The 27,525-nt window shown below is 37.3% G+C and overlaps 1 protein-coding gene across 4 annotated transcripts in view; it reads left to right on the top strand.

Moving 5' to 3' along the window:
- Positions 1–27,525, top strand: part of HS2ST1 (heparan sulfate 2-O-sulfotransferase 1) — a 175,082-nt gene that overhangs the window by 129,072 nt on the left and 18,485 nt on the right. For 3 of the 4 annotated variants that reach the window (XM_047870816.1, XM_047870817.1, XM_047870818.1), the window contains 2 exons: positions 8,706–8,944; positions 19,133–19,218. In XM_047870816.1, coding sequence (XP_047726772.1) covers positions 8,706–8,944; positions 19,133–19,218 — 325 coding nt within the window. Of the gene's footprint in view, positions 1–2,650; positions 2,698–8,705; positions 8,945–19,132; positions 19,219–27,525 lie in introns of all 4 variants that reach the window. The other variant, XM_047870819.1, reaches the window with a different exon arrangement.

Here is a 27,525-nt window from a genome sequence, read left to right as displayed (position 1 = left end):
TGTTAGTTGATCATTTTGTGTACCTTCTTTGGAGAAATATCAATCAGGGGCTTTGCCCATGTGAGTACTTTCTTCACAATCAGTATGTGTCCATATGAGTAAGTTAACATTTCCCCTTGGATGTATAAGAGAAAGGAAATCTTAAAGTTTGGAGGAAAAAAAAGTAGCACTTAGGAGACTTAAAGTTAAAATGAGGGCTTAGATATTATAATGTTTACATATAAAAATTCCTCCTAAACTTTCACTACCAGCTTATTGTTTTTTGGATATGGATAATACTTGTTGATCTTTATCACAATATTGCATAATGAAATATCCAGAAGAAGTAAGTCCATAGAGACAACACAGATTGGTAGTTGCCAGGGGATAGTGGAGAGGGAAATGCTTAATGGGTATTGTATTTCCTTGAGGGTGAAGAAAGTGTTTCGGAACTAGATAGATATGATGGTTGCCCCCATTGTGAATGTGTTAAATGCCACTGAATTGTTCACTTTGAAATGATTAATTTTGTTATAAGAACTTCACTTTTAAAAATCACCAAAAATAAGCAAGTATTCACAAAATCTTACATGAGTTCATTAATACTAAAAACAAAAGCATTTATAAACTCAACAGTTTTAACAAGCACTTATTGAATGCCTCTATATGCAGTATCTTTTCCTAGGCCCTGTAGATACATGTTTTACATATACATTATGCTTGTGCATTAATTATACATTAATTCTTAACATTAATGAAAATACATTATAAAAATCAAATTTTCTTTCCAAACTTAATCTCACTGATGAACTGCCACTAAAAATATATTGGTTAATGCTCTTGAGATGATTAGGTAAGAAAATTAAAGTAGCTATTAAATATCCCATCAGTCCGATAACCACCAATATAATTCTTTTTGTTGTTAGGTTACTAAATTAAAGGAATATGAGTTATATTTTACTTAATGTACTTGCTAAACTTGATTATAGGTTTTACAGTTATTGCACAAATTAAAAAATGTGCAATTCTTTTTTTTTAATTTTTTACATTTATTTTTGAGAGAGTGAGACAGTGCATGAGTGGGGGAGGGGCAGGGAGAGAGAGACACACAGAAACTGAAGCAGGCTCCAGGCTCTGAGCTGTCAGCACAGAGCCCAACGCAGGGCTCAAACCCACCAACTGTGAGATCATGACCTGAGCCTAAGTCAGAAGCTCAACCGGCTGAGCCACCCAGGCGCCCCTAAAAAATGTGAAATCCTTATACATTACAACCTTTTTTTATTATCAATCTGAGAAATATACTAATCACCTATATGAAATAATAATATTGGTAGTAGCTAATGTGGAATTCTCATTATGTATTTTAAGTGCTTTATATGCATCATTTGTTCTGTGCATGCTCTGTGGTGAGTGTTTTATATGCATTCTCATGTTTTGATTCTTAAAATAAACCCTAAGAGGGGCGCCTGGGTGGCTCAGTCGGTTGAGCGCCAGACTTTGGCTCAGGTCATGATCTCACAGTTTGTGGGTTCGAGCCCCACATCGGGCTCTGTGCTGACAGCTCAGAGCCTGGAGTCGGCTTCGGATTCTGTGTCTCCCTCTCTCTCTTGCCCCTCCCCTGCTTGTGCTCTCTCTCTCTCTCTCAAAAAATAAATAAACATTAAAAAAAATTAAAAAAAAAAAAAAAACCTAAGAGGTCCCATTATTATTGTCATCTGATGAGGAAACTTGGTGTCAAAGTGATCACCAGCCGAATACTGATGTCAGGATACTATTCCCACGTTAATCTGGCTCCAAAGCCTGTGCTCCACCTTTGACTGGTTGTCTGAGACTTGGTTTGTTTTTATTTTAAGAAGGAATTTAACTGCACGGTTAAATACAGAATGATAATGTCATAGAAGTACCTTTTTTCCTCAAGTACCTATTTTTAAAATATGAAATATTATAGTCATGGGTAAGCCCATTCAAGACAATTCTTTATGCCTCTCAATCACTTAAAATGAATACTTTGATAGAAGATGGGAACTCCAACTGATAATTCTTCGTATCTTTTCTTGAGTTTTCCCAAGATAGTACATCTCAAAACATCCTCCATGTTTTTACAGATTTCTCAAGTGATCTGTTCCTATTTTTGGTTTCCATCGGTGAACATAAAGATCATTTAACATTACAGTCAGAGGAGTGAAAAGAAAAACTAGTGAAGAAAAGTGATCAGAGCCTTAGGAACTTATGGGACACGATCAAGTGGACCAAAATATATTGTTAATCTTATTGCAGATCTTTTATATGTAATCAGTTGTTTTTTTTTTCTTGCTGCTTTCAAGAATCTCATTTTGGCCTTGGCTTTTAACCGTTTGATTTAATGTGTAACCGTGGATCTCTTTAACTTTATCCTTCCTGTGGTTCATTGAGCTTAAATGTGTAGATTCATGTCTTACAACAAGTTTTGGGTGTTTTCAACCTTTATTTCTGCATATAAGTCCTCTATATGTTTTGTTAGGTTTACAACTGGGTATTTTTTGTGTAATTATAGATGATTTTGTAATTTTCATTTTTGTGTCTGTGTGTTTATTTCTAGTATAGAAATACGTTGGGTTTTGTATTTTTATCTTGTATCCTGGAACTTGGCTGACTTCACTTATTCTAGGATTGTTTTGTTTTGTTTTTGTAGATTCCTTGTGATTGTCTTCATAGAAAATCATATCATCTTCAAATAGGGTTAGTTTTATTTCTTCTTTTTCTATTTGTATGTTGCTGCTGTTGTTGTTGGTAATGCTAGATCTTCTAACACTATTTTAAATAAAAGTAATGAGATTATACCTTATACCTTGTTTCTGATATTAGAAGGAAAACATTCAATTTCAGTTTTTTACTATTAATGTCATGGTAGCTGTAGGATTTTGTAGAGGAACTTTCCCTCCACCTTCTTAGAGTCTTGTGGTTATTTTATATATAATGTCCAGGGTTTTTAGGTGTACACAGTGAGAAGAATAGCAAAACATTGGTCTACTCCATCTCCCTTGAAGTGAAAGGTGCTATCACTTCTTTTTTTACAGGATGATCTACTTAAACTTTTAAGTGTTAATGATAGCACAGGCACCCCTTGTTGACTGCCTGGAAACCACACAAGAAAGCACTTGGCAGTGTTCAGTGTCCAGCCTTCAGCCTTTCATATAGAAATTTATTTGGTCAGTTCTCATAGTGATTGAGTTCGAGGCGAAGTGATCCAAGCTAAAAATACTCGTAAGAAAATGATGTGATTCAGTTCAGGGAAAAGAGTTCAAGGAGAGTGATCCAAGCTAAAAATATTCTTAAGAAACTGATGTATACAATCAGACAACCACTTTATGTAACTTATAAGTGATTGCCAAATGCTCCGTCCACGCAGATGAGGTAGTGTTTGTTTGGACAGTACATTCACGGTGAGTGTTGGGGAAGAAAGGATCAGTTAAATAGCTTCATAATAACTTGTTTTTGGTGCAGCTTTGTTGCTTCCTACTTTGCATAGTGCACACATTTTATGGGGAATAAATTAGAATTCATAACAGTGTTTGGGGATTTACACAATTCAGATTTGTCCCTAGAAAATGCTGAAGATCCACTTTAATTCAGTTATTTGATGCGCCAAGCTGTTTGTTAGAGCCCCGCTTATCTAGCTGTGCAACAGGTGTACTTGCCATGGGGTCCTGATGGGTCAAGTTTTGTGCCCTGCATCCTCACCTGCAGACATTTCTCAGATGGACACTGCCAGTTTCTTCAGTGATTTCTCTTTGCCTACGGGTCTTACTTATGAGTAACCTATTTTTTTTCTATATATATACTATTGCCCTAAGGCAGTTTACTATTAGGCTTGCTGTTTGGGGAGTTTTTTGGTTTTTGTTTTTTTTCTTTCTTAGGAGTAGTTACTCTGGGGTCACAGACCACCCCCTTCCTAAAATGTACCAGTCTGTCTTTCTGGAGAGAGGGTGTCCACAGTATTCTACATATTCTCAAAGGAGTCCATGACCCCAAAAAATCATAATGCCAGTAATACTTTTACTCTGCTCTATCATGCATATATAGTTTAAATCTCTTATAAAGCACCTTAGCTTATTATCTACTGAAGTTTTAATGATGTCATTGCCAATTTGTATGGTTTTTTCTTATAAATATTAAAATTTGGTAATTTTTTTCTTCATGTTCTTTGCCTTTTATTATTCACCTGTTGTCTATATACTTTTCAGTTTAACATGCAGAAGTTCCAGTATTTTTTTTTAATTTTTTTCTTAATGTTTATTTATTTTTTGAGAGGGACAGAGACAGAATGCGAGTGGGTTAGGGGCAGAGAGACAGGGAGACACAGAAGCAGAAGCAGGCTCCAGGCTCTGAGCTGTCAGCACAGAGCCCGACGTGGGGCTTGAACACACAAGCCGTGAGATCATGGCCTGAGCCGAAGTCGGACGCTCAACTGACTGAGCCACCCAGGCGCCCCCAGAAGTTTCAGTATTTAAAGCAAGGCAATGGATTGCTCTTTCCTTCTGCTATATCTTTTCTCCCTGAAGTCCTAATCTGCTACCCACAATACAGAAATACTATACTTTTGGGGCGTTTGTGAGGTATTTATTTTCTGCTGAGACCATTGCAGAATTGAGCTGTGGCAGGGAGAGATAGTTATATATTCGTGAGTCCTTTAATTTGTATAAACCACAAAACTTATTTCCATATAATTTCTCTTATTTCTCTTTAAATGTGTAGGTTAAATTATTTAGTACATTGAACATTTAATTACACATTCAAAGAGAAGGGTGTTCCCCAAAACAACTGTAATGTTCAAAACAATTGTCATTAAACGCTGTATGATTTTTTTTTAAATCTTCAGTTCTGTTTTCATCACTTTTTCTGTAGCCTGGTGTATATGCATCTTGGTGACTTCAGTGATGTGTAGAATTTAGTTTGGTGTTTTTAATGCAGCTATAGTGTTTCATATTTAGCTTGATCATTACCTTCTTGCACTAAATAAGGCCTTTAATGCCCTGCCAGTGCAGGAATAGGTAATTACTGCTGTTATGAATAGTCTTTTAAAAGACTTGAGTTTGTTGATAATCTGCCATATGGAAAGGTTCATTGAGCCAAGGTCTATGCCACCTTGCACGGGAGCCTTGAAGAACTAGAATGGCCATGAAGTTTAGCATCTGTCTTTGGTGTTGGGTGGGTGGTTTAGTGCCAGTAGTCCCTAACCCACCTGTAATTTTATGACTCTCAGGTTGTGCCCATGTTGTTTGGAGGTGATAGGTTTTGTGGTGGTCCTGAAATAGCTTGCGTAGCAGATTCTGTAATTCATTACTCAAACATGAAGAAAACATTACCTCAAAAAAGCATCGTAAGGATTTTAAATATACTGCCTACATTCTCTAAGTGCACTGCAAATGTGCTGTAACTAATAAAGCTTCCCCACTGATTTAAGAGAGTCTCAGAAGAAGCTGTACTAACTAGATGCAGAGCATCTTTGATAAAAAAAAAAAAAAAAGACTTGGAACTGTCAAATACTTAGCAAGTCAAGAATATGGCTATATTGCAAACACCCTTACTGGTTTTACATTTGTCACAGGTGGAAAGAGAGTATTTTACTATCAAGAGCTATTACTGTTATTATTCAACTAAGTGAGATTTGATTCTATAAACAAACATTACTAATAAAAATCCTCTTAATTTTCCACACTTTTTATCATTTTATGTTTAGGCATAACACTATGTTACTAATTATCATGTTTGTTAAAGCAAAGTAAAAACACTTGAAAAATAGAACGTGCGTATAAATATATTATTTGAATGAGGAAAGTAGTGACTCCCATATTTGCACGTTTTTATAGAAGTTTTTTAAAGTTGTGTTCAATATACAGTGCATATAATTTAGTACACATGATGAACCAAGAACAGTGATTAATTTTTACATGTTTCATGGTCTGGCTAGGGTTTTATCACTTTAAAAACTAAAAAATCCACAGGGTTGCCTGGATGGCCCAGTCATTTGAGTGTTCGACTCTTGATTTCAGCTCAGGTCATGATTTCATAGTCATGGGATCAAGCCCCACATTGGGTTCTGTGCTGAGTGTGGAGCCTTCTTAAGATTCTCCCTCTCTCTCTCTGTGCCCCTCTTCCATGTTTGTGCTTGCTTGCTCTCTAAAATAATAATAAAAATAATTCCACATACAAAACGATAACTTCTTTTTAAAAGTTTATTTTTGAGAGACAGAGAGAGAGTGAGCGGGCAGGGAAGGGGGAGAGGGAGGAAGAGAGAGGATCTGAAGCAGGCTCCACACTGTCAGCACAGAGCCCGATGCAGGGCTTGAACTCATGAACCATGAGATCATGACCTGAGCCAAAATCAAGAGTCAGATGCTTAACCAACCGAGCCACCCAGGCACCCCCTTTTAAAAATATTTTTAATTAATTTTGTGGCTAATTTTCACAGCAGTGATTGAGTATGTAAAATTTTATAAGTAGATGGAATAATTACAAAAACTGTTAATATTACAGAATTTCTTTATATATTCTGTCATTATGTATTCTGTAGATGGAATGGGTACCCAGTTGTGAAACAGCACGTAAAATCTTCTTTTCCAAATACTTGGTTTTAGAAAAACTAATGAAAGTAAATTCAGCATTGTTGCTTGTAGGTGAATCTTTTAAAGGCAATTTTATGCATGTCTGGGCTGCTAGAGGAGACCTCTCACGCTTCTGTCAGCACCTGAATGACAACAGCACTGTTTTATTTTCCTTTGTGGAAAGAGGGCGGTGTGTGTACATAACAATATCATAATAGTTTTAGACTATGATGACAGTTTGAGGTTGTTTGGGAGATAAGATTTCTTAACAATTATTGAATATAATAACGTGTGTAGGTTCTCAATAAATACTCTTTGGGTTTAACCTGAGACAACCTCCAAATCCTGTGTAGATGCTTATAGCCTCATATATTACCTTGATTTATAGATCCATTTGGGAAGCACTGTCAATTTGAAAAATATTATGCTTTCTATCATGTGGCATATGCTTCTTAAAAGTCTACCCTGCTTCCTTTCTCTGTTTCTTCTTAGCCTCATTCTATAGATTGTCTTTATTTGCTCCTTAAATGTTGGTATTTCCAAGGATTCTGTTCCAGAGTCTCTCTCCCATGCTACATATTCTAGATTATCTAGGCAATTGCATTCATTTCCATGGTTTTCCCAGATGTCTTTCTTCTACTTGAATGTTTATTCTGAACCCTTGACCTATGTGCCCAATTATCTACATAACATCTCCTAGATGGTCCCAGGCAATTCAGTGATATGTTCAACATTAAGCTCATCTCCTTCTTTGCACATTCTCATCTAACTCTCCCAAGGGAAAATAAAAGAACACATGTATGCACATACATATAGAATGTGGACACACACACACACGCGCATGCACACGTGCATATACATATAGAGTATATGGGCTTCTCCTCCTGTTTTGGAAAGCCCACTGCTAATATGTAGCAGGCTTGGAACTTCTATTCAAGTCTTCTGAATGTGAATCCTGAGCTCAGGGTATACTTTCTATAATGTGGTGGTGACCGTGTCTTCTGAACCAAAATATAAGATATATGGTTTGACAGTATTTGAAGCCTGTGCTTGTTACTGTAATTATACCTCATTGCTTTTTTGTGTCATTTTATTAAGTTGTCGGCATTATGGTGGACAGACACCAGTAATACATTTAATATTAAAAAAATCACAACTCTGATTAGTATGAGACATGTGGTATGTGGTACATATGCATGCATTGTGTGTGTGATGTTACCTAATTAGGGAGATGAGATAATGCTTCGCCTTCAAGGCATGATGAAATTCCCTGTGGAGGTTGAGGAGTTCACCAGGCAGCATTAGGGTATGGGGGAAATGGAAGAATGTTCAAGTGAGACAGCTTGCACCGAGATCTGGTGGTAGGAAGGTGCATAGTGTGTGTGGGCGGCTGTCTCTGTGCAAGGTAACTTGTCATCTTGGTAGAGGTTTTTATCCCCTCTTTTCTCTCTTGCCCCTTCATTTCCTTATTCTAAAAAAAAAAAAAAAAAAACCCTCAAAGCTAAAGTTTATATTAAATAGAGAGTAATAGTAATAGAATGCAAAAGGTAACTGCTTTTCAAACCATGTGGTAGTGATTTGAGTTAGATGAACCGTAGAATTTAAGGAGTGAACAGCCAGGACTTAGAATGTAATGCAACACCAAAAATGAAAAAGGGCTTGTGATGATGTGGTTTCTCCTCTTGTTACCAAAAATCACTCTAGCATTTATAACCACTGTCCTGCTACATTTTGATAAACCAGGGAGTAATTAAATCCTAAGTAATAAATTTCAGAATCTCTGCTTAAATTATAAATGACTCATTTTGTAAGTGCATTTTTTACAGTGAAGTTTAGTATGCCATGCAATATGTCTTTGTGTGTTTGAGAATGAATTCAGGCTGTAGAAATTCTATTAGAATGTAGAGTGACTTTTGAACTACACTGATCTCTGGTCTTTGGTATTCTAAACTTAATGACTGTTTATTCTCTTGTTCTGTATATGCATATGTATTATCCTTCAAAGGTAATTCTGAGGTTTGGGTCTTCAGAACATTTCTTCAAGTACTCTTACCCATTTCTTGAGTAGGAAAATTATGTTCTAGAAATGAGAAATTATTTTCATTGTCTTTAAAAACAGTTCATATCTGTTTTTCTTTGCAGAAAGGGCTATTGCAAGACATGAAGTTCGAGAAATTGAGCAGCGACATACAATGGATGGTCCTCGACAAGAGGCAGCACTAGATGAGGAGGAGGATATGGTGATCATTTATAACAGAGTCCCCAAAACTGCAAGCACCTCTTTTACCAATATTGCCTATGACCTTTGTGCAAAGAATAAATACCATGTTCTTCACATCAACACTACCAAAAATAATCCAGTGATGTCACTACAAGACCAGGTAAACACTTAGGAGATGAATAAATGTTTTCTGATACTTTCCCACTCTCTTTGTATCTCAAGAGGAAGGAACATTTTTAGAGATCTGTGTGCTGACTCCAGTGAATTGTAAGTCTCTTGGGGGAAGGACCAAAACACCTTTTCTATAATTTTACATTTTTCCACAGTATTTGATACATTTCTTTGCATATTATATGTATTCAAATATTTATAAAAAGTAGTTTATGAATAGCTTTGGATTTGTAAAGAGAAAATGATGCCTTTGATATCCTTTTAAAAATATGAACATTTTTTAGCAAGATACCCTGCAATAAAAATCGTTCTGCTGTCTCATTTTATGGTAGAGAAATTTATTTATTTATTTATTTATTTATTTATTTATTTATTTATTTATTCATTCATTCATTCATTCATTCATTCATTCACTCACTTACTTACTTACATGTTTGTTTGTTTGTTTGTTTGTTTCTGAGAGAGGGAGACACGGAATCTGAAGCAGGCTCCAGGCTCTGAGCTGTCAGCACAGCTGTGTTCACAGCCGAGTACCTGTGTCCTATATCACTCAGTTTTGTGACTAACCTCCTGAACTTCATCTTGTCTATACTAGTAATTTATATAATATTAGCTACAAACTTCTGGAGAACAGGAATTGGAGCTTATATTTTTAACATAATCTTGCCTTTTAAGTTGTCAAGAAACTTTAGATAAGCAAATGGGTAGCTATGAAATAGATTTAAGAAAAATGGAGGAAATTATCCCATGAAAAAAAATTATCTTTTTAGCAGTGGTAGCACACATTTTCTCCACACCTGGAGTTCTGACTGTAATTATAAATAAATAGAATTCTCTATAAATATTGAAGGGAATGGGAATTGGGCTCGATGAGGAGAAAAGATGATATTTGAAAATACTCTCTAGGATTAAATACCATATTGCAGTAGCCTTATTAGAAAGATTGTTGATAGTCATATAGTTAAGATTGTATTTATCTGTTTGACAGCAGCTGAACTTGTTTTATTTGTCACAGAATTGACTCTAATCCCATCTTTAAGTATACTTAAAATCCTTACACAGAAACAAGAGAGTAACACTGATACACAAGGTTAAGATTTGTTTTCTTAGAGAGCTGTTTGTAAAGACTAATAGTATATGGCATATCATCTGCCCATATAATTCTTGGCTTTCTGCAGTATCCTCAATTACTCTTTTTCATAAAACCAAGAATCTACATCCATCAGCCAAACTAAATAACGCTTCTATAAATGAGAAGAAACATGAGCTTATTTAGCTAAGTGGGTCATAAAAACTATTCATTATGTAATACTGTATATCTCAAGGGCAAGTATCCTAAATAATCAGTTTATATGTAGTGTGTGGTAGATTTTAAATTTCTTGCTTGATTGCTTTTCAAAATGTATCTTGGTTTAAAAGGAACAACTCAATACTCACATAGTAATTTTAGATTTAGATTTATTAGTAGTATCTTTTATTATTTCTTTATTTTTTAAGTTTATTTTGAGAGAGAGAGCATGTGCGGGGGAGAGGCAGAGAGAGAGAGGGACAGAGAAAGAATCCCAAATGGGGCTCAAACTCATGAACTGTGAGATCATGACCAGAGCTGAAATTAAGAGTTGAATGCCTGACTGAGCCACCCAGGAGCCCCGTAGTATTTTTTTAGAAAAGTAAAGTTATCTTGCTTATTTTGTGTCCAGCATGACAAAGTTTTATGACAGCTACAAGATATCTGACAGTGACATTGACCATTTTTTTTTTATGAAGTAAGAATCTATGGAAGCTCTCCACATATGACATTTATAGGCATCATGTAGTGATACATTTTCCCAGTTACATTTGGATGAGCTAAAGCTTCTGTTTTTCTTTCAATAGCTCATGAGTTACATGTAGACAAAAAGAACATTAAAAGAAAAGCAATATCTTTAAAAAAAATTTTTTTTAATGTTTATTTTTGAGAGAGAGAGAGAGAGAGAGCACAAGCAGAGGAGGGGCAGAGAGAGAGAGGGAGACACAGAATCAGAAGCAGGCTCCAGGCTTTGAGCTGTTAGCACAGAGCCTGACACAGGGCTCAAACCTGTGAACTACAAGATCATGACCTGAGCCGAAGTCAGACTCTTAACCAACTGAGCCTCCCAGGCGCCCTGATAAACACTATCTTAAATGCAGTGGGATTACATGATGAACAGCACTTAAATTGTGCTTGTGTAGAGAAATACTTTTTAGCTCCAGTTCTTTCCTAAATGTATTTTATACATACTGTACTAGGCATTGTACTAAATTGTTCACATGCTTAATTATTTTTCTCAAAAATTTTAGAGGCAAAGTCCAAATATTTTGAGTCTGATATAAAACTACTGAGTGGGTAATAGCTATCTATGCATACTCTATCATCCTGAGAAGTAGTTGTCCACTCTGCTTTCAAGTTTTCATTTATTTTTGAGTATGTAGTATATACAGAGTTTGTGCTATATTCTTTGTTGAAATAGGAACGAAAAAGCAAGGCCACATCTTTGAAGAAGCTTCTTTGTAATTTACTCGGAACATAAAACATAGATGCAGGAACTATGAGGACTGTTTAAAGAAAAGATCTGGGGCGCCTGGCTGGCTCAGTCAGAAGAGCATTCAGCTCTTGATCTCAGAGTTGTGAGTTTGAGCCCCACACTGAGTGTAGAAATTACTTAAAAATCTTTAAAAAAAAAAAAAAAAGGAAGTATCACTTCATGATATTCTCACAAAATTATTTAATGCAAAATGTTTCTTACCAGAATGTTTAATCTAGACCTAATCTTGAAAGAAACAGAGAAATCCGTCTTGTTGGAACATTCTCTAGAATAATCGTCTTGAACTCTTCTAAGGTATCAATATCATGACAACTAAATCAGGTATGGTTGGGGGTGAGGCAAGACAGTCCTCTCTAGAGGTGAGGAGACTAAAGAGACATGAAAACCAAACGTAATGTGTGATCTGTAACTGGATCTTTGATCAAAAATGTCTGCTACTTGTTTTCAAATGGTTCAGAAAAAATTAAGTGTGTGTGTGCATATGGAGAAAGAACAAAGAGATAAGCAAAGGTGGCAAAAGGTGAAGTTAGTGAATCTTAGTGCATGAGTATGCAGATTTTGACCATATTATTATTTCATCTTTTCTGTAGTTTAGGGATTTTTCACAATGAAGAAATTGGAATAAAAGAAGAGGGAAAGTTAGAACAAGGGATTGGAAAGATAAACATTTGAGAATGTGAGGCATGGGAAGACAAAGCAATGAGAGTGAGCCAGAGGCAGTCTTGGGAGTTATATTTGTGAGGTGTGCCTTACTCAGTGAATAGGCAGGAATTGGCAAGAGACAGGTAATCATTTAGCTCTTGTAGTTGGAAAATGAAGTTTACTCTGCTATCATGAACATACTTCTACATTAGAGAACGTCTTGTCTTTAAAGTAACTGTCAAATAGGTGTTAAGTGGCAGCATCTTTTAGGATCTTTCTTAATTCTTTTCTACACTCATATGTTTAGGTTTGTGATCATATTTAGTCCTTTTCTAAGCATTGAAAATACCCAGAATTTGCATTCTCTGTAGGACAACATAGTGATTTTTTTTTCCTTTTAGTTCACTGTTAACCTTCTGATCTTTGCATTAATGCCTATGATTTGATTAGTTGCAGATACTGATTTTTCAAGCGTCACTTTAGATGAGTGCTTCTTATCCTGTCATGTGTATATTAGCCACCAGTTAAAGTATAGATTCCGATTCAGAAGACTAAGATGGAACCTGATAATGTGAATTTCTAAAAAATCTTCCACCTGATGCCAAAACTGATTCTCCTGGTCCTTGAACTATAGTTTAAGTAGCAAAATATCTAGAACACAGGTCTCAGTGGGGTTATGAGAACATATGTATTATAATCTTCATAGGATAGTGAAGCTTAATCTTTAAATTCATGTTCCCACCTCCCCAACAAAATCCAGATTCCTTACCTAGACCAACAGGCTCTTTAAATCTAGTCCTCGTCCATTGCTGTATCCTCTTGTTTACCAGCCACACACTGGCCTTTTGGTTCATTGTCTGCGCCAGTCCTTTTCCACTTCAAGGCTTCTGCACTTAACCATTCCATCTTAGAATGTTCTGGTTTCTCCTGATTGGCTTCATGTTATCCTTTTTAACATTTCAGCTTAAATGACATCCTTTCAGAAAAACCTTACTACCCATCCTATATATTAAATACTTCTTCCAAGTTACTGTGTACCATCAGCATTCTTTCTGTATCTTTCTTATTACTTACTCATTTGTTTACTATTGGTCTTTTCCTCTGTATAAGCTCCTAAAGGGCAGGAACCGTGTCTGTTTTATTTATTACCATATTCCTTGTGTTTAATCTTTAAATTTTTTAAAATATTTATTTATTTTTGAGAGGGAGTGAGCATGGGAGGGTCAGAGAGAGAGAGGGAGACAGAGAATCCATAGAAGGCTCTGCATTGCCAGCACAAAGCCTGACATGGGGCTTGAACTCGCAGACTGTGAGATCATGACCTGACCTGAAGTTGGATGCTCAACTGACTGAGCCACCCAGGTGCCCCAGTATTCCTTGTATTTAGAATGGTGTCTGAGACATAGTATATATGCTCCATAAAATTTTTGTTGAAAGAATGAATGAGAGAACAAATGAACTTAGGTACTGAAAGTAGTTCCTAGTTGAGCATACTACCACTGATGATAATTACTGGCAGAATGAGCCCCTTTTATCGATGGCAATGTGTTCTCCCCTTACCTCAGGTGATTTGAGACACACCCACTGTGCCTCCTGCAAAGGAAAGGCTGAACAACACAATCCTGAACTTTGGTGAAGATACTGTGTTCTGTTGCTGCCGAACCTTTCTTATGTTTTATCCAGTTATTATTCACTTTTCCTTTTTGCATAGAAAACTTTCTCTCTAGTTTAGTCTCGAAAAACTACCCACAGCTGTACAATGGATATTTATTTTAAGTATAGGCATGAGTAGGAGTTTGGTAGATAGTAATTATCCGAGGTAATAGTAGTATTCGTTCACTAGGTAGTAATTACAAAGTTGGAATTTGGCCAGGATTGTCAGGATGACATTGCTACTTTTAGATAGTGAAAACAAGTTCTTTCAGATAATCATAATGTTGAGATTAATCTTATTAAGAATGTAGGTCTAGGTGCACTGTTGTGAGATGGTGCTTTCTTCGCTTTTTCCTGTAGCACTGGTTCAGTCTGATTCCACCAGCAAATAAATCACAGCACCACTCCCTACATTGCATGGGTTTTCCCTAAAGGTCTCCTCTGATTACTTGCTAGCCTGACTCTGCTTGAGTTATAAAATCTGACAAAAATCACAGTTTCGGATCTGCTTCAGGCTAGCTATAAAAACATCTCTTTTCATGTAGCGTATCTAACAACTGCTTCTGAAACATCCTTCTTGATAGCCTATTTCAGTGGGGGTATGGAACTACTCTTTGAGTAAAGTCACTACAGTGACATTATGTCTTCTTCCCAAGCCCCTGTTTTCAGGGTCTTCCGTCTCTTTAACTTCATTTGCCACTATTATGTTTTGCTCCCTTCGCCCACCCCTTTACCTTTCACTAGTGCCAAGTATAGTCGGTGAGAGTGCACCCAGTGAATGCTGTAGAAGCTTGTTCACCTGATCTCGATTTCCACTCACTCCTCTGTATTCCGGAGCTTTATCTCAAGGTCTGGAGCAGAATGCCCCACTGCAGAGGAAAGCCAGAAGAGAAACTGACAAGGCGAATGGTGCAGGAGAGGTGAGAAGGCAGCCAGTGGTAGAGTGGGAGCTGCAGTGAGGCTTCCTGACAGAGGGAGAGAAGGGGGATGGAGAGTGGAGAGGCAGGGAAACTCGGGACAAGCAGCGAAATTCATACTTTGAAAAGGAAACTTGTCAAAAAAGACTGTTCCTCAAAGGGGGTTAAAGGATGGTTATAGAACTTCAGTGGTATGTAAATGATACTTCTAAATGCTCCAACTACGCTGCAGATTAGTCTGAACCACCACTTGAACCTTATTGACATCATTTGTTTGCTTAGCGCTTTTTTTCTTCCCTGTAATGAGAAGGTAAATCTCAGCTCAGCATCTTTTGATTTATTGCTGATTGTAAATCAGCCACAGCTTTATTAGTGAGACTAACACATCGCCCTGGTAAAATGTTTGTGAGATGAAAGGAAAAAAAAAACACATGCACATACGTAGCCTTCGGTGTTGTCATAGTTGGAGATTAGCAGAAGATTCTGTGTGTTTTGAGAGACTTTAACAGTAATAGTGTAGAGAATTTAAAAGCAATAACTCACGTGAATTTACCTCAGAATGATTTTAGGAAATAAAATTCAAAAATCCTGCATAGACATTTAAACCAGGTCTCTTACTTTTGGCTGACGGTGTTCAGCACCCCTTGAGGTTACCCAAGACAGTAAAAAGGCAAGAGTAAGTCAACGGTCATTGTTGAAAAATGGTTGTCCAATACGAGAGTAGTGAACAGGGTGAATTGGAAGCTGAGAGTATAATGAATGTGATCAGGAAAATAAACAGTTTTGAGAGCTTTGTCAACAGCTTTGAGGTCTTGTAGGTTGAGGAGTTTTGAATGACTGGATCTGAGGGGTTTCCCTGGCAGTGGATAAAACCTGAAATCTCAGTGCCCAAGTTTGTTGATCAGAAACATGATACAAATGCTGTTCTCCTTTTCACATCCTTCTGGGTTTTTTCCTCCTTGTTTAAATTGAACAATAATGTATTAAGGAAGTTAGCATGTGGCCTAGAAGGATGATTGGACCAAAATCTACAGTATATGGTTCCTGAGCTCCAGGGTTTTTTATCTATAAAATACGGGGTACAGGATCTCCCAAGTCCCTTTCACATCTAAAATGCTGATTTTGTAAACAAGAGCGTTTGAGGTTGGTGACAACAGTGGAAGATGCCTGCCTTGTTCTGTTCTCCGCCATCACTAAACTTCCCTGAGTCCAACTGGAAGGCACAACCCTTTTTCTCATTTCTGTTAGGTTTTTAAAAAATTTCTTTTAATGTTTGTTTATTTTTGAGAGAGAGACAGAGTATGAGCAGAGTGGGAGAGAGGGAGACACAGAATCCGAAGCAGGCTTCAGGCTCCGAGCTGTCAGCACTGAGCCCGACCCGGGGCTCCAGTCCATGAACCGTGAGATCATGACCTGAGCTGAAGTTGGACGCTTAACGACTGAGCCACCAGGCGCCCCTCTATTCGCTTTTAAATAGTGTTTCTTGGAATCCTTTGGTTCTAGTATGCTCCAGGCATCACTGCGTGGGTAGGAGGAGACTGAGTAAGCAGGGTTTATTCTGCCCCTGTCCTCACTTCTGTTTTATGTACTGTGGGAGCTTACAAGGCAGTCTTTAAAAGTTCACTCTATTTCAGTACACTTTTTTCCCCTTATTATAAAAGCAGTGAATATGAGCTATATCTTTGCTGAAGAGCTTTTATACACCTCAGGGCCTCCTCTGCAAAGCACTACGAAAACAAGCTTCGTGTAAATAAAACCAAGCGGAAGCTCCTGGGCCTACCCATGCTGGAGGCTTGCTCCTCCATGTGGTCCATTGACGTGCCATTATGTGGAGACTTGTTAGAAGTGCAGAATCTTGGGCCCCACTCCAGACCTGCTGAATCAAAATCTGCATTTTAACAGGAGTCCCAGATGATCCATTTGCACATTGAGTTTGAGAAGCCCTGCAGCAGTCCAGATATTATCCAGCTTCCTGGGCTCTTCACCTCACGTTGAAGGACACGTGCTGGATAAAGTATGTTCTTAGGAGGGTTCAGTTTAATCCTGACCTTCCTTAGGAAAGGTGGAAGAATGAGGGATGCTTGAAGTTTATATTTATACCTAACTCTTATTTCCACCTGAGTCTTTTACCACAGTGTACTCACAGTTTGTACCATTGATCCGCTCTAACATTTGGTTTATGTAACACTGTTTTCTCAGATTCCAGTCTAGCATCTCCTTTCATTTCTCTCCCACACCATCACATCCCCATTAAATCTAGGCTTCTGGGAAATAAAGCTGAGTTGCTAACTATGCCTTAAGTACCCTTAAACCACCATTTCCCATTCCTTTTCTCTTTTCCTTCTTTTCTGTTTCCCCCTCATTTTTGGCTGAAGTAATGGAACTGATTTTCACAGAAGCAAAAGCTTATATGAAATAATTTACTAGTAAATGGCAGTTATAAGGACTTTTCATATTCAACATGTAAAATTTTTTAAGGATTCAGTTTTTGGGTTATCTAATTTTTCATTTTCTGTTTGTTTTTCATTTGCAATTTGATATTTTATTTGGTGCCTTCCTTAAACAGATAGGAAAGAACATGAGAAGCCCAAATCACACATTTGGCTCTTTTTTTTTTTTTTTTTTTTTTTTTTTGGTGGGGAACAATCATAAATATCTGCTAAAATATAATTTTGTATTTTTTTTTTTTTTTTGAGAGAAAACAAGTTGGGGAGAGCAGGGGGAGAGAGAGAGAGAATACGAGAATATGAGAATCTCAAGTAGGCTCCACACTCAGCTTAGAGCCTGACATGGGTCTCGATCCCACTGGGATCATGAACTGAGCCGATGTCAAGAGTTGGATGCTCAACCAACTATGGGGCACTCAGGTGTATTTTCTAAGGCAACATAATTTTATCATCTACATGATGGTAGTAGTTTTCAGATTTAATTTAAGGGTGTTGTGTGTGTATAAGATAAGAAGATAAGGTTCGTATCACTTCCCTTCCAAGAGCTCTGTTACTTCTTTTCTTTTTTAATTTTTTTTTAATGTTTGTTTATCTTTAAGACAGAGCATGAGCGGGGGAGGGGCAGAGAGAGAGGGAGACACAGAATCCAAAGCAGGCTCTAGGCTGTCAGCACAGAGTCCAATGTGGGGGCTCGAACTTGTCAACTGCGAGATCATGACCTGAGCCGCAGTCAGACGCTCACCTGACTGAGCCACCCAGGCACCCCAGAACTCTATTTCTGTTAGCATATGAGTTATTAATGCTTCCCCTAAAAAATAAATTTCCTCAGAACCTTCTGTTTTTCCCTAGTTCACATTCTCTGACATATGGCTGCTTCTGCACTGTTTTGTGCTCTGCCCTACCAACAGGCCTTTTCTAGGAGGCAGCCATCATCATTCAGTGCTATTAATTTATTGACTAATCTGGTAGAAGTGGTCCAGAATATTTCCATATGACTAACTATTCTAAAATGTAAATGAAAGATTGATAAATTGTCAGAAGTATGCAATTGATAGGCCTGTGCTTTAGAGGCTGTGGTCACAGCTTGCAGATGCTTTCAGTGCAGTTTAGGGTGCTGGGCCCCCTACTCATTAGCCCTTCTCTACCCCCTAACCCGCCCCTACACTATATCTAGTCCCTAGAAAATTCTTAGCCACTTGCTGTTTATCATTCAGAAATTTGCTTATCAAAAACAGATGCCATTTTTCTTTGAGAAATTGTGTATCACTGCTCTTTTATAGCTGGTGATACTTAGGCTTATCAAGTTCTGTATTAACCAGTTCTTTAAATTTTTAAAATATATTTGCAGTAAAAGAATTTTTTTATTAACTAATCTTTTGCATACTTTTAATTCCAGCAAATTAAAATAGTGATAGTGACATATTTAGATTTTAAAAAATTTTTTCTATATCACATCTCTAATTTTATTAACCTTTTTTATCAACAATCTTATGATATCTTTAGTTCTTTAAAGTTCTCTGATTAATCATCATCTTTAATCATTTTGGTTTAAGGATTACTTTTTGTTTCATTCGTTGAGCCATTAATACGATTTTTTGTGAATAATGAGTTTCTGGGAGTCAAAAACAGACTTGAGCGCGTGTGTTGGTACCTACCCTCCCCTCACCCCTTGTGAATTACTCACTGTGCAGCATTGTAAATGATTGCATTGTGTGGGTTTTTCAGGCTTCTGTCTCACTCTTTTCTGAGTGTGGTGATAATAGCTCTCTCTATGATGAATTGGTAATTACAGATCACACTGTGCTCTCCTTAGTTGAAACCTGTGTTTCAAGCTCTGTAATTGTCAAACTGGCGTGATTTGTTTTAAAAGCCTAAATGGAAACTATTTTACTATCATCAAATTTCATTTTTCTTTAAGTTGAACTTAAGTAATGAGTGTGTTCTCCTATTTTAGGTACGCTTTGTAAAGAATATAACTTCCTGGAAAGAGATGAAACCAGGGTTTTATCATGGACATGTTTCTTATTTGGATTTTGCAAAGTAAGTTATACCTGAAATGACACAGTGAAGAATGCTTTGTACCTTAGCAACCTAAAAAGACACAAATGTATTAAATTGTTACTATTTTGATTTTTAAAAATGTACTACTGGCTTGCCTTTGCCACTTTTAGATAATGTAATTTAAATATACCTTCTAGTGTTTTACTGCCCTCTAGTGTTCATAAATTGAAAATTGTCATATTAATTTTGGAAATTCAAATTAGACTAAAAGCAAGTAATACTCTTTAAAGTTATTTATCATTATTCTGTTTATGTGTCTTTTACAACCAAATGACACTATTTTAGGAGAGCCCCACGTTTTAACCTAGAGGCCAGATTCTGACTTAACACATCATTGACCGAGAACTGAGAAAGCAGAGAACCCCATCACACACTTTTTGGTTACCCAGTGCCTCTGCATTTCAGCCAAGACATAGAAAAGTATACACTTTCTTTTAGGCCACCTTGTGTTTGTTTTAAAATTGTGGTGTATTCAAAAGACACTCTTAAAAAGATGGTGATTTTCCTTTATGGTGATTTGTCTGAAACGAGATAAATAATTCTCATTTCCCATATTTTTGGGGTGGAATGGGTTCAGGGTATTCCTATCATAATTCTCTCAAGAAAAGTTCATAAAACTCCAGGCATTTGCATGGTATGCAAGTCCTGTGTGGCTCCCCCTGGAGTCTGTGCCATATTAAGATTCTGTTCCACAAACTGGGCACAAGGTGTATTCTAAACATGGGCTACTCTGTGAATCCATTTGAATGTTTTTTCACAGCACATAGTGTAGCAGTATATAGTAAAACCTCAAATCCAAATCTTTTCCTCAATAACCTGTACTAACTTCAAAGACACATCTAAAATGTATTTTTAAAATGATTGAAACTCAGACATGGTCCCCTCAGTCATTTCATTAGCAGTCATGACTTCAAAGTAATATACTGTCATGTGTTTGTCAACTCCAGAGAACATTCTGTGTAAAATTTGAAAATTAAATTGATATCCCAGTCATTTTAACTTCTTGAATTTGAAAAGAAAAAGAGTTGAGTGAATTATTACTGATTCAGATACTAAACTTTAACTTTTTGAAAAGCATGTAATTAAAAGGGAATCTCCAGAATATTATGTACATGAAATAATATATTCTTATTTCTAGCTCCACAGTACTCAAGATGTTTCAGTAAAATGGTAGCTTTAAAGTTAGATGTACATTTTTCTGTAAATAATTCATAATGCAATATTGAAGACATTTTATGGGCAGCTTTAAAATAAACTAATTATTTTTTCCTTGCAGAGGCACTGAACCAATTTCATAAACTCGATTCATATGCATATTTTCCCTGAGGGCTGCATTATCCTTCAATTGAATGTTTGTTACTCTTTCACCTAAATGATTTATTTTTTCCAAATACAGCTTGGTTTCTAATACTTGAGGTTTCCATTATTAAAATAATATATTGAGTGCTTTTGCTTTTGGCAAAAGTCTTGTACTTGAAGCTCTGGTATATGCTAGGGTTCTTGCAGATGAAAAAGTTACAAAATTTCTTGAAAAGATTAATCTCATTTATTAAATACTAACGAATATTTAAGATTTTGAGTATTTTCATAATGGGTCTCATGCTATTAGAGGTTAAAAATATTGTAACATATTTCAACGGACTTTTACAAGATTTTAAATAAACACCTAAAAGAAATCACCTAGAGGAAATGTATTTTGATGTATATCATCAAGAACTATGGTAGATGTAACTAGTATCTTTTAAAATAAATTTTAGTGTAACAGGCATACTCACCGTGAATGACTAAGAGGAAAGAAACATAACCTTACTAATTTTTAAAATACTTTATTCTTCAAAATGTATTCTGGACTGCCATAGTACTGTGTGGAGTCCACTAAAATACTTGCCTTTAGGAGAAAACAGTTGAATTTGGTGAAAGAAATATTTAATCACATAGCTTTTCATTTGTTTTAAAAGAGTCCCTGAAAAGCATATAAACTCAGTATGTCCCCAGAAACCCAGGAAGCAAGATAAAGAAATCAAAAATGAAAAGTGGTTTCTGGTTTAGACCAATCACTAAGAAACACACATTTTATATGTAAGCCTATATGTGCTCAAGCCATGTTTTGGTTATATTTATCTGGTTTGATTCAGGACTTTAGCATAATAACAGAAATATCTTTGTTCCAAGTTTGTATTCCTGTCCTGTCTTGCTCCTTTCTGTTTTAGTCTTATTCTTGATTTTTTTTACTCTCGATTTTTTTTAGCATATTTCCTCATTCTTTTTAGTGTACACTTACGTTTTTTTTCTGTTCAGTTAGTGAACACCATAATTTTAAAATAATGCAGATATGATCATTAATGTCATGAATGTAGAAATTTTCCACTTAAAAAATTGTATAGGTTGGACATTTTCAAAATGTCCTAGAGTATAGGCCACATGAAGTTGAATAAGTTGTAGTTCTTGTCTTCAGTGAGTTCACGGAAGCCCCATTTTCCCCCCGGAATTATGTTTTATTATAAACAGTGAAAATCTTACAGATCATCCTCCCTTTTAAATTCATACTCCTAACCAGCACCATCTATTACCTCCACTTTGATTTTTTTCAGATTTTACAAAATAAAAACATTAGAACATCTCTTTGGTTTATTTCAGTGACATTTGCCTTTATAGTGAATAATATTCAGCTAAAAGAAAACTGTTCATGCTGGTTTCGATCAGTCTGCTGAGATTGTCTATGACCTAGCTACCTATGGCTAATATGTCGGTATCTGTCTTAGCTATTTGGAAATGATTTTTGGTACAGCAGTTTTATTCAGGTACATGTCAGGTGTGTACCTTTGTGGTTGTCCCCAGGAAAGAGTGTGGGTTTTTATCACTGTCATTTGGTTTGTCCACATCACCCCTGTTGTCTTTTTCAGAACAATTAATGTCAATCAGTAAAGCACAGATACGTCAGGACAAGAGACACATAACTGAGTGCTTCACTAGGTCTAAGGTATCCTAGAGAGTAATAAAGTGACAATATTTTAGGCCTAATATAGTTTGTCAGTCTATAGATTTATGTGAGATTGTCCATTTTACCTTGTAATTCTCTCCTGAGCCGGTTGAAGTCAGCACCATTTTCTATAGCTTTCAACAAATACGTCACAACACTAGAGAAACGTTCCTTATTTTAATCATTACAGGCAATATGCGAGAGTTGCCTTTTTATTGACCTCGTACCACCAGCCCTTTTTACAACACTGATCCCGTAGACTGCTAGGGAGCTGTCTCTGAAGCCAGCCAGACCTGCAGTTAAATCCCTTCGGTTCCTTACCGGCACGTTACTTCAGGTCTGCATTTTCCCCATTTATAAAGTGAAGAAAATTAAAGTAACTACTTCGTGGTGGTTGTGAGGATTAAATATGATAATGTATATGAAGCAGTAGGTTCTGTGTCTCACGCGAAGCAGTGTTAACGTTCTTTTAAAATTCTGTCTCCTTTCATTTACCACATTGTCCTACCGGTGTTTTCTTCTTCTCCCTACCTGAATCTGTGCTGGCCCTTCCTGTTCCCAGCTAAGGTATTGCTCAAGACTCTTGTGTTTGCCTCCATTATTCCCTTTTGGGAAGTTTACCTGTGTTTATTTATCAAGACATCGAAGCCAGAACCTAGAGTCCTCTTGGACAACCCTTTTCTTCACCACATACTTTTTAGTCAGTCACCGGGTCTTTTGAGTTTGGCTTCTTTCACTTAGCATAGACTTTTGACATGCATCCAATTTATGCATATTGGTAGTTAATTCTTGGATAAGTAGTATTCCATTGTGTGCATATGCCACAGTCTTTATCCATTCACCAGTTTCTGCATACTTGGGTTTCCAGCTTTTGTTGATTATGAATAAAGCTGCGGAAACATTTGCACGTAGGTTTTCATGTGTTTTTGTTTTTTAATCTTTATTTATTTTTGAGGGAGAGAGAGACAGAGACAGAGCGTGCACAGGGCGGGGACAGAGAGAGAGGGAGACACAGAATCCGAAGCAGGCTCTAGGCTCTGAGCTGTCAGCGCAGAGCCCGACATGGGGCTCGAACCCACAATCCGTGAGATCATGACCTGAGCTGAAGTCGGACGCTTAACCGACTGAGCCACCCAGGCGCCCCTGCACTCAGGTTTTATGTGAACGTATGTCTTCGTTTCTCTTGGGTAAAAGCTACAAGTGGGACTGCTAGATTTTATGGTAACTCTAGGACACTGCAGAACTTTTTTCATGTGGCTGTGTTACTCTGCAATCTCACCAACAATGTATGGGAGGCCCAGGTGCTGTGTATTTCTTGCCACCACTTGGTATTGTTAGACCTTTTTTTAATTTTTTTTAAATTTGGGCTATTTTAATAGATGCATAGTAGATGAATGCCCTTTTTAAGAGATAAATAATTACTACAAAAATCACAACATCACCAGCGGAACCAACAAATACCAACAGGTCATATACTATTTTCAAAACGACACTGGGAACCTACCACACTGGGGAGGATTTGAAATTTCTGTGAACCCTTTAGGGCTAAGAGAGTCCGGAATAAATATATATTAGATGGGAGTGTCCCATCTAAGCAGTGAGACTGCTGCTTTCCTAGAGATGTTACACCTAGTATGAAGCAGAAATCATAAAGCATTGTGCTTCCTGAAGGCTAGTCAGCCCTCTTTGAGATCTGTCCAGCTTGTTGAAAAGGTTCCTTTCAGATGTTCTGGGTATGTACTTGCTCTATTGACAATTCTTGATGCCTGCTCATCTATCCGAAATATGTAGGGTGTGGCTGTAAAGAAACGAGCCGAGTTTGTGTCCATGCTTTGTCACTCCACATATGCTGATGTGGCAAGAGCAAGGTTCCTAAAATGTCTTCTTACCAACCTGCTGCTCACATTAGACTTTTGCCTTTTGATCTTTATAGAACATTACAGATGCCTACCAAATGATGCTGTTCTTTTCCTAGGAAGATCATGTTCTAACAGGTCAATAATAATAGTTTATGTTTTTTGGAATGAAGATGGGTTGTCTCTTCTTCCACCTGAGCCCTCCTGAGGAACAGTTCAGATGCCTGGTCAGGTTAAAGGCAGAGTTTACAACCATAGAACACTTCCCCCTGTACAAAACTACCTGGTTGGCAAAAGAATTAAACCCACAAACCTAAAAGTAAGCCTGTTTCCTAACCAGCTGAGCTAAACAGTCCAGATGCTGTTTTTACCATGCCTGTTTTCTGTTAGAATCTCTTGCTTTCTTGTCTATATAGCCATATCCTACCTTATAACCATACCCTACCTTATAACAGTAGTCTTATCCATCTTCAGAATGAGTTCACATGTATTTCATTGAAATCATACTTCATAGCGGTAACTGCCGTCCAAAGCCATGTTCCAGAAAGTCATCTTCCAGACAGCAAGGAGAATTTGGTAACGTGCCATATCCCCTTTTCACTGCCACTTGGTAAGAATTGCTGTCTGTCCCACATGTCGGGGACTAGGGGGAAGGAAAAAAGAGGAAGCAGTGGTGGAAGATGATATGGGAAGGAGGTAATTCCCAAGAGAATGACTCAGAGTCGTCAGTGGCTAATAATGGAGAAGATGGTAAGGGGGTTCCCAGGAAATCCCACAGTCTGAAGATTGGAGCCCTTACCCCACGATCTTGTACTTTCCCTTCCTTGTTGCTTCCTGTTACAAGACTTTCCACTTATTTCATGTAGCACCTGTGTATTCCTGATGCCTCCCCACCTCTTCTCACTGCTGAGTGCACTGTCCCACAGAAAGTCTTCCTAAGTGGTTACTTGCCAATAGTCTGTTCAATGTAGTTCTGTGATATTTGACACTTGTATGTCTGGCACTGTGCTGAATACTAGGAACAAAGCCATGAACAAGAGGGAAACAGTCCTGCCCTCACGGAGCTTCTACTGTAATACCCAGTGTGACAGTGCCATATATTTGGAATGATATTGTTTCCTCTTTTAAAACATTGTGAAAGACATTTTTACTGCATTATTGGTTTTATAGTTTTATGAGTTGTTCACTTAAAAAAATGCATCCCAATTCTGATCAACAATTCACAACTGTAATATTGTAATTAATGTTTTACAAAAGGATTCTCTGTAGTTTTCAGTATTTCCATGTGAACACAAATTTTAGTGCCCTTAAGTGTTAATGGTGAGAAAAGAACTGAAATTCAAGACAGCTGACCACTTTTTACACACACAACGGTTCTTGTAGAATACAGCTTATTTGTAGGTTAGAAACTTCCTGTTTAGTTAATTTTCAGTAATTTAGAGACTGAAAGAATCCAGTTATCCAGGCACCTTGCTTTTTCTCTTATCTGTAGTCTCTTTCACTACTCATTTGCTTAAGAATTAAGTATAAAACATTTATAGAATGCCCGCTGTGTGAAAGACATTGATTGCAGTAGGCAGAAATAAGGGGGAGACATGGTTGGTTAGTTTAGCTATTTGCTTTTTAGTGCCTTCGGAAAAAGATTTTAGTAAGAAGGGAAATTTAAATTCTAAGCTGTTCACTCAAATGAAGGTTTCTGTGGACAGATGAGTGGACATACCAGGAGTGGTTTAAAAGAATAAGCAACTTTCACTTGTCTCTTACCAGAGTCCTACAACCCAGGCTTAGTTGTATCATTTCTCATCGTGATTCTTATTTTCAGAGAGATTGTTAGTATTTTTCTAATCTTTCCAATTAGTACTAATTAATCAGTGGGCAAGTATTTATGTATACTAGGCCTTGTGAAACCTATAAAAAGAAATGTAGAGTACTCTGCCTATTCTCAAATGGTTGATCATGGTGCTAAGGAGAAAATTCTCAACTTATAAGACAAGCACGAGTAAGATCAGCAGTGGATAGACTTGCCTGAGAGCAGTAGCTCCTGGGTGCAGGTGTCCGTGAAAGCAGATAGTACCGTGTGCCACAGGCTGTCTAGACTTTACAAGATTGCATTATTGGCCCTCTGTGTTTGCTCCAAAACAGCAGCCAATGGTTGTTTTTTCCCCTCCTGCTTTATTGAGATATATTGATATACGTTGTGTAAGTTCAAAGCGTACAATGTGATGATTTGATGCACGTGTATATTGTAAAATGTTTACCACAATAAGGTTAGTTAACACATCCTTCCCCTCAAATAATTTCCATCTTGTTGCTGCTGTTACGGTGAGAACTTTTCACAAATCTCTTCTCATAGCAACTTTCAAGTTTACCATACAGTGTTGGTAACCACAGTCACCATGCTGTATATTACATCCCATAATGATACTTCCCTGCTGACTCAGTCAGGCTGCCGTCCTGATGCTCATAAAGATCTACGGGGCCCACATGATCTGCATTTCCTCCACCCCACCCCCTTCTCTCCATTTCTGATTCTGCTGCAGCCAGGCCCATCTTGCTATTCCTTGAGAACACCTGGCACCTAGCTGCTTAAAGGGCTTCATACTCCTGGAGTTCCATCTTCCTGGAACACTTTCATCTACATGGCTCCCTCCTATCATCACCTAATACTAGTGAGGCCCTCCTGGAAAACCCTATTTCTGAATTGTACTCTTCCCACCTCTCCTGGCAGTCCCTGTTCCTTTCCCTTCATTCTTTTCCTTAGTACTTTTTACTATGTTTATGTTGTCTCTCCCAAGTAGAGTGTTGGCTCCACAAAGCCAAGGAATTTTTTTTCCCATGGCCGTACTCTTCATATTATAATAGTGCTGGCATATGCAAAAAAATATTTCTTTAAATTAATTAATGTGACAGAAAAAAATGGAAAAAATGAGACTGGCATTCTGATTAAGGAAGACCGAATGAGCGAAGGCACGCAAGGAGGAAGAGGAGTAACTGTGACAGGTTGGGGGAGGTAGAAGAGGTGGGCCTAACCATAACAGATAGCTGGCTTCTTCTTTGAGGACAGTTAAGAATACAGTTAGGTCAATAAGGTGGTGCCTGAGACATAGGCCAGAAGACATTAGCAGCCAGGCAAAGGAGTTTGGATTCGATGTCAACATAAACAGTAGAGTTATTTCATGTTTCTAAGAAGAGTGATCTAATAAATGGTGTTTTAGGAATATCAGTTGGGAATTGCTCTAAAAGGTAGGTTGGAAGGGAGAAACACTGATGCAAGAAAACCAGCAAGGTTATTGCAGTAATCTAAACCAGAGACCTTGGGAGAGGACGGTGGTGGAAAGGAAGGGAATGATGAGGACAGGTCAGATCTGTGGGGAAGCCAACAGCAGAAAAAAATCAAAGGACTTGGTAACTGTACTAAGTGAAGAATAAAGGAAAGTAGAGATCAAGGTA

This window comes from Prionailurus viverrinus, chromosome C1 (assembly GCF_022837055.1).
Source record: "Prionailurus viverrinus isolate Anna chromosome C1, UM_Priviv_1.0, whole genome shotgun sequence".
Classification (NCBI taxonomy): Eukaryota; Metazoa; Chordata; class Mammalia; order Carnivora; family Felidae; genus Prionailurus; species Prionailurus viverrinus.
The sequence above is the reverse complement of the archived record's forward strand: the minus strand, read 5'-3'. Positions and strand labels throughout refer to the sequence as shown.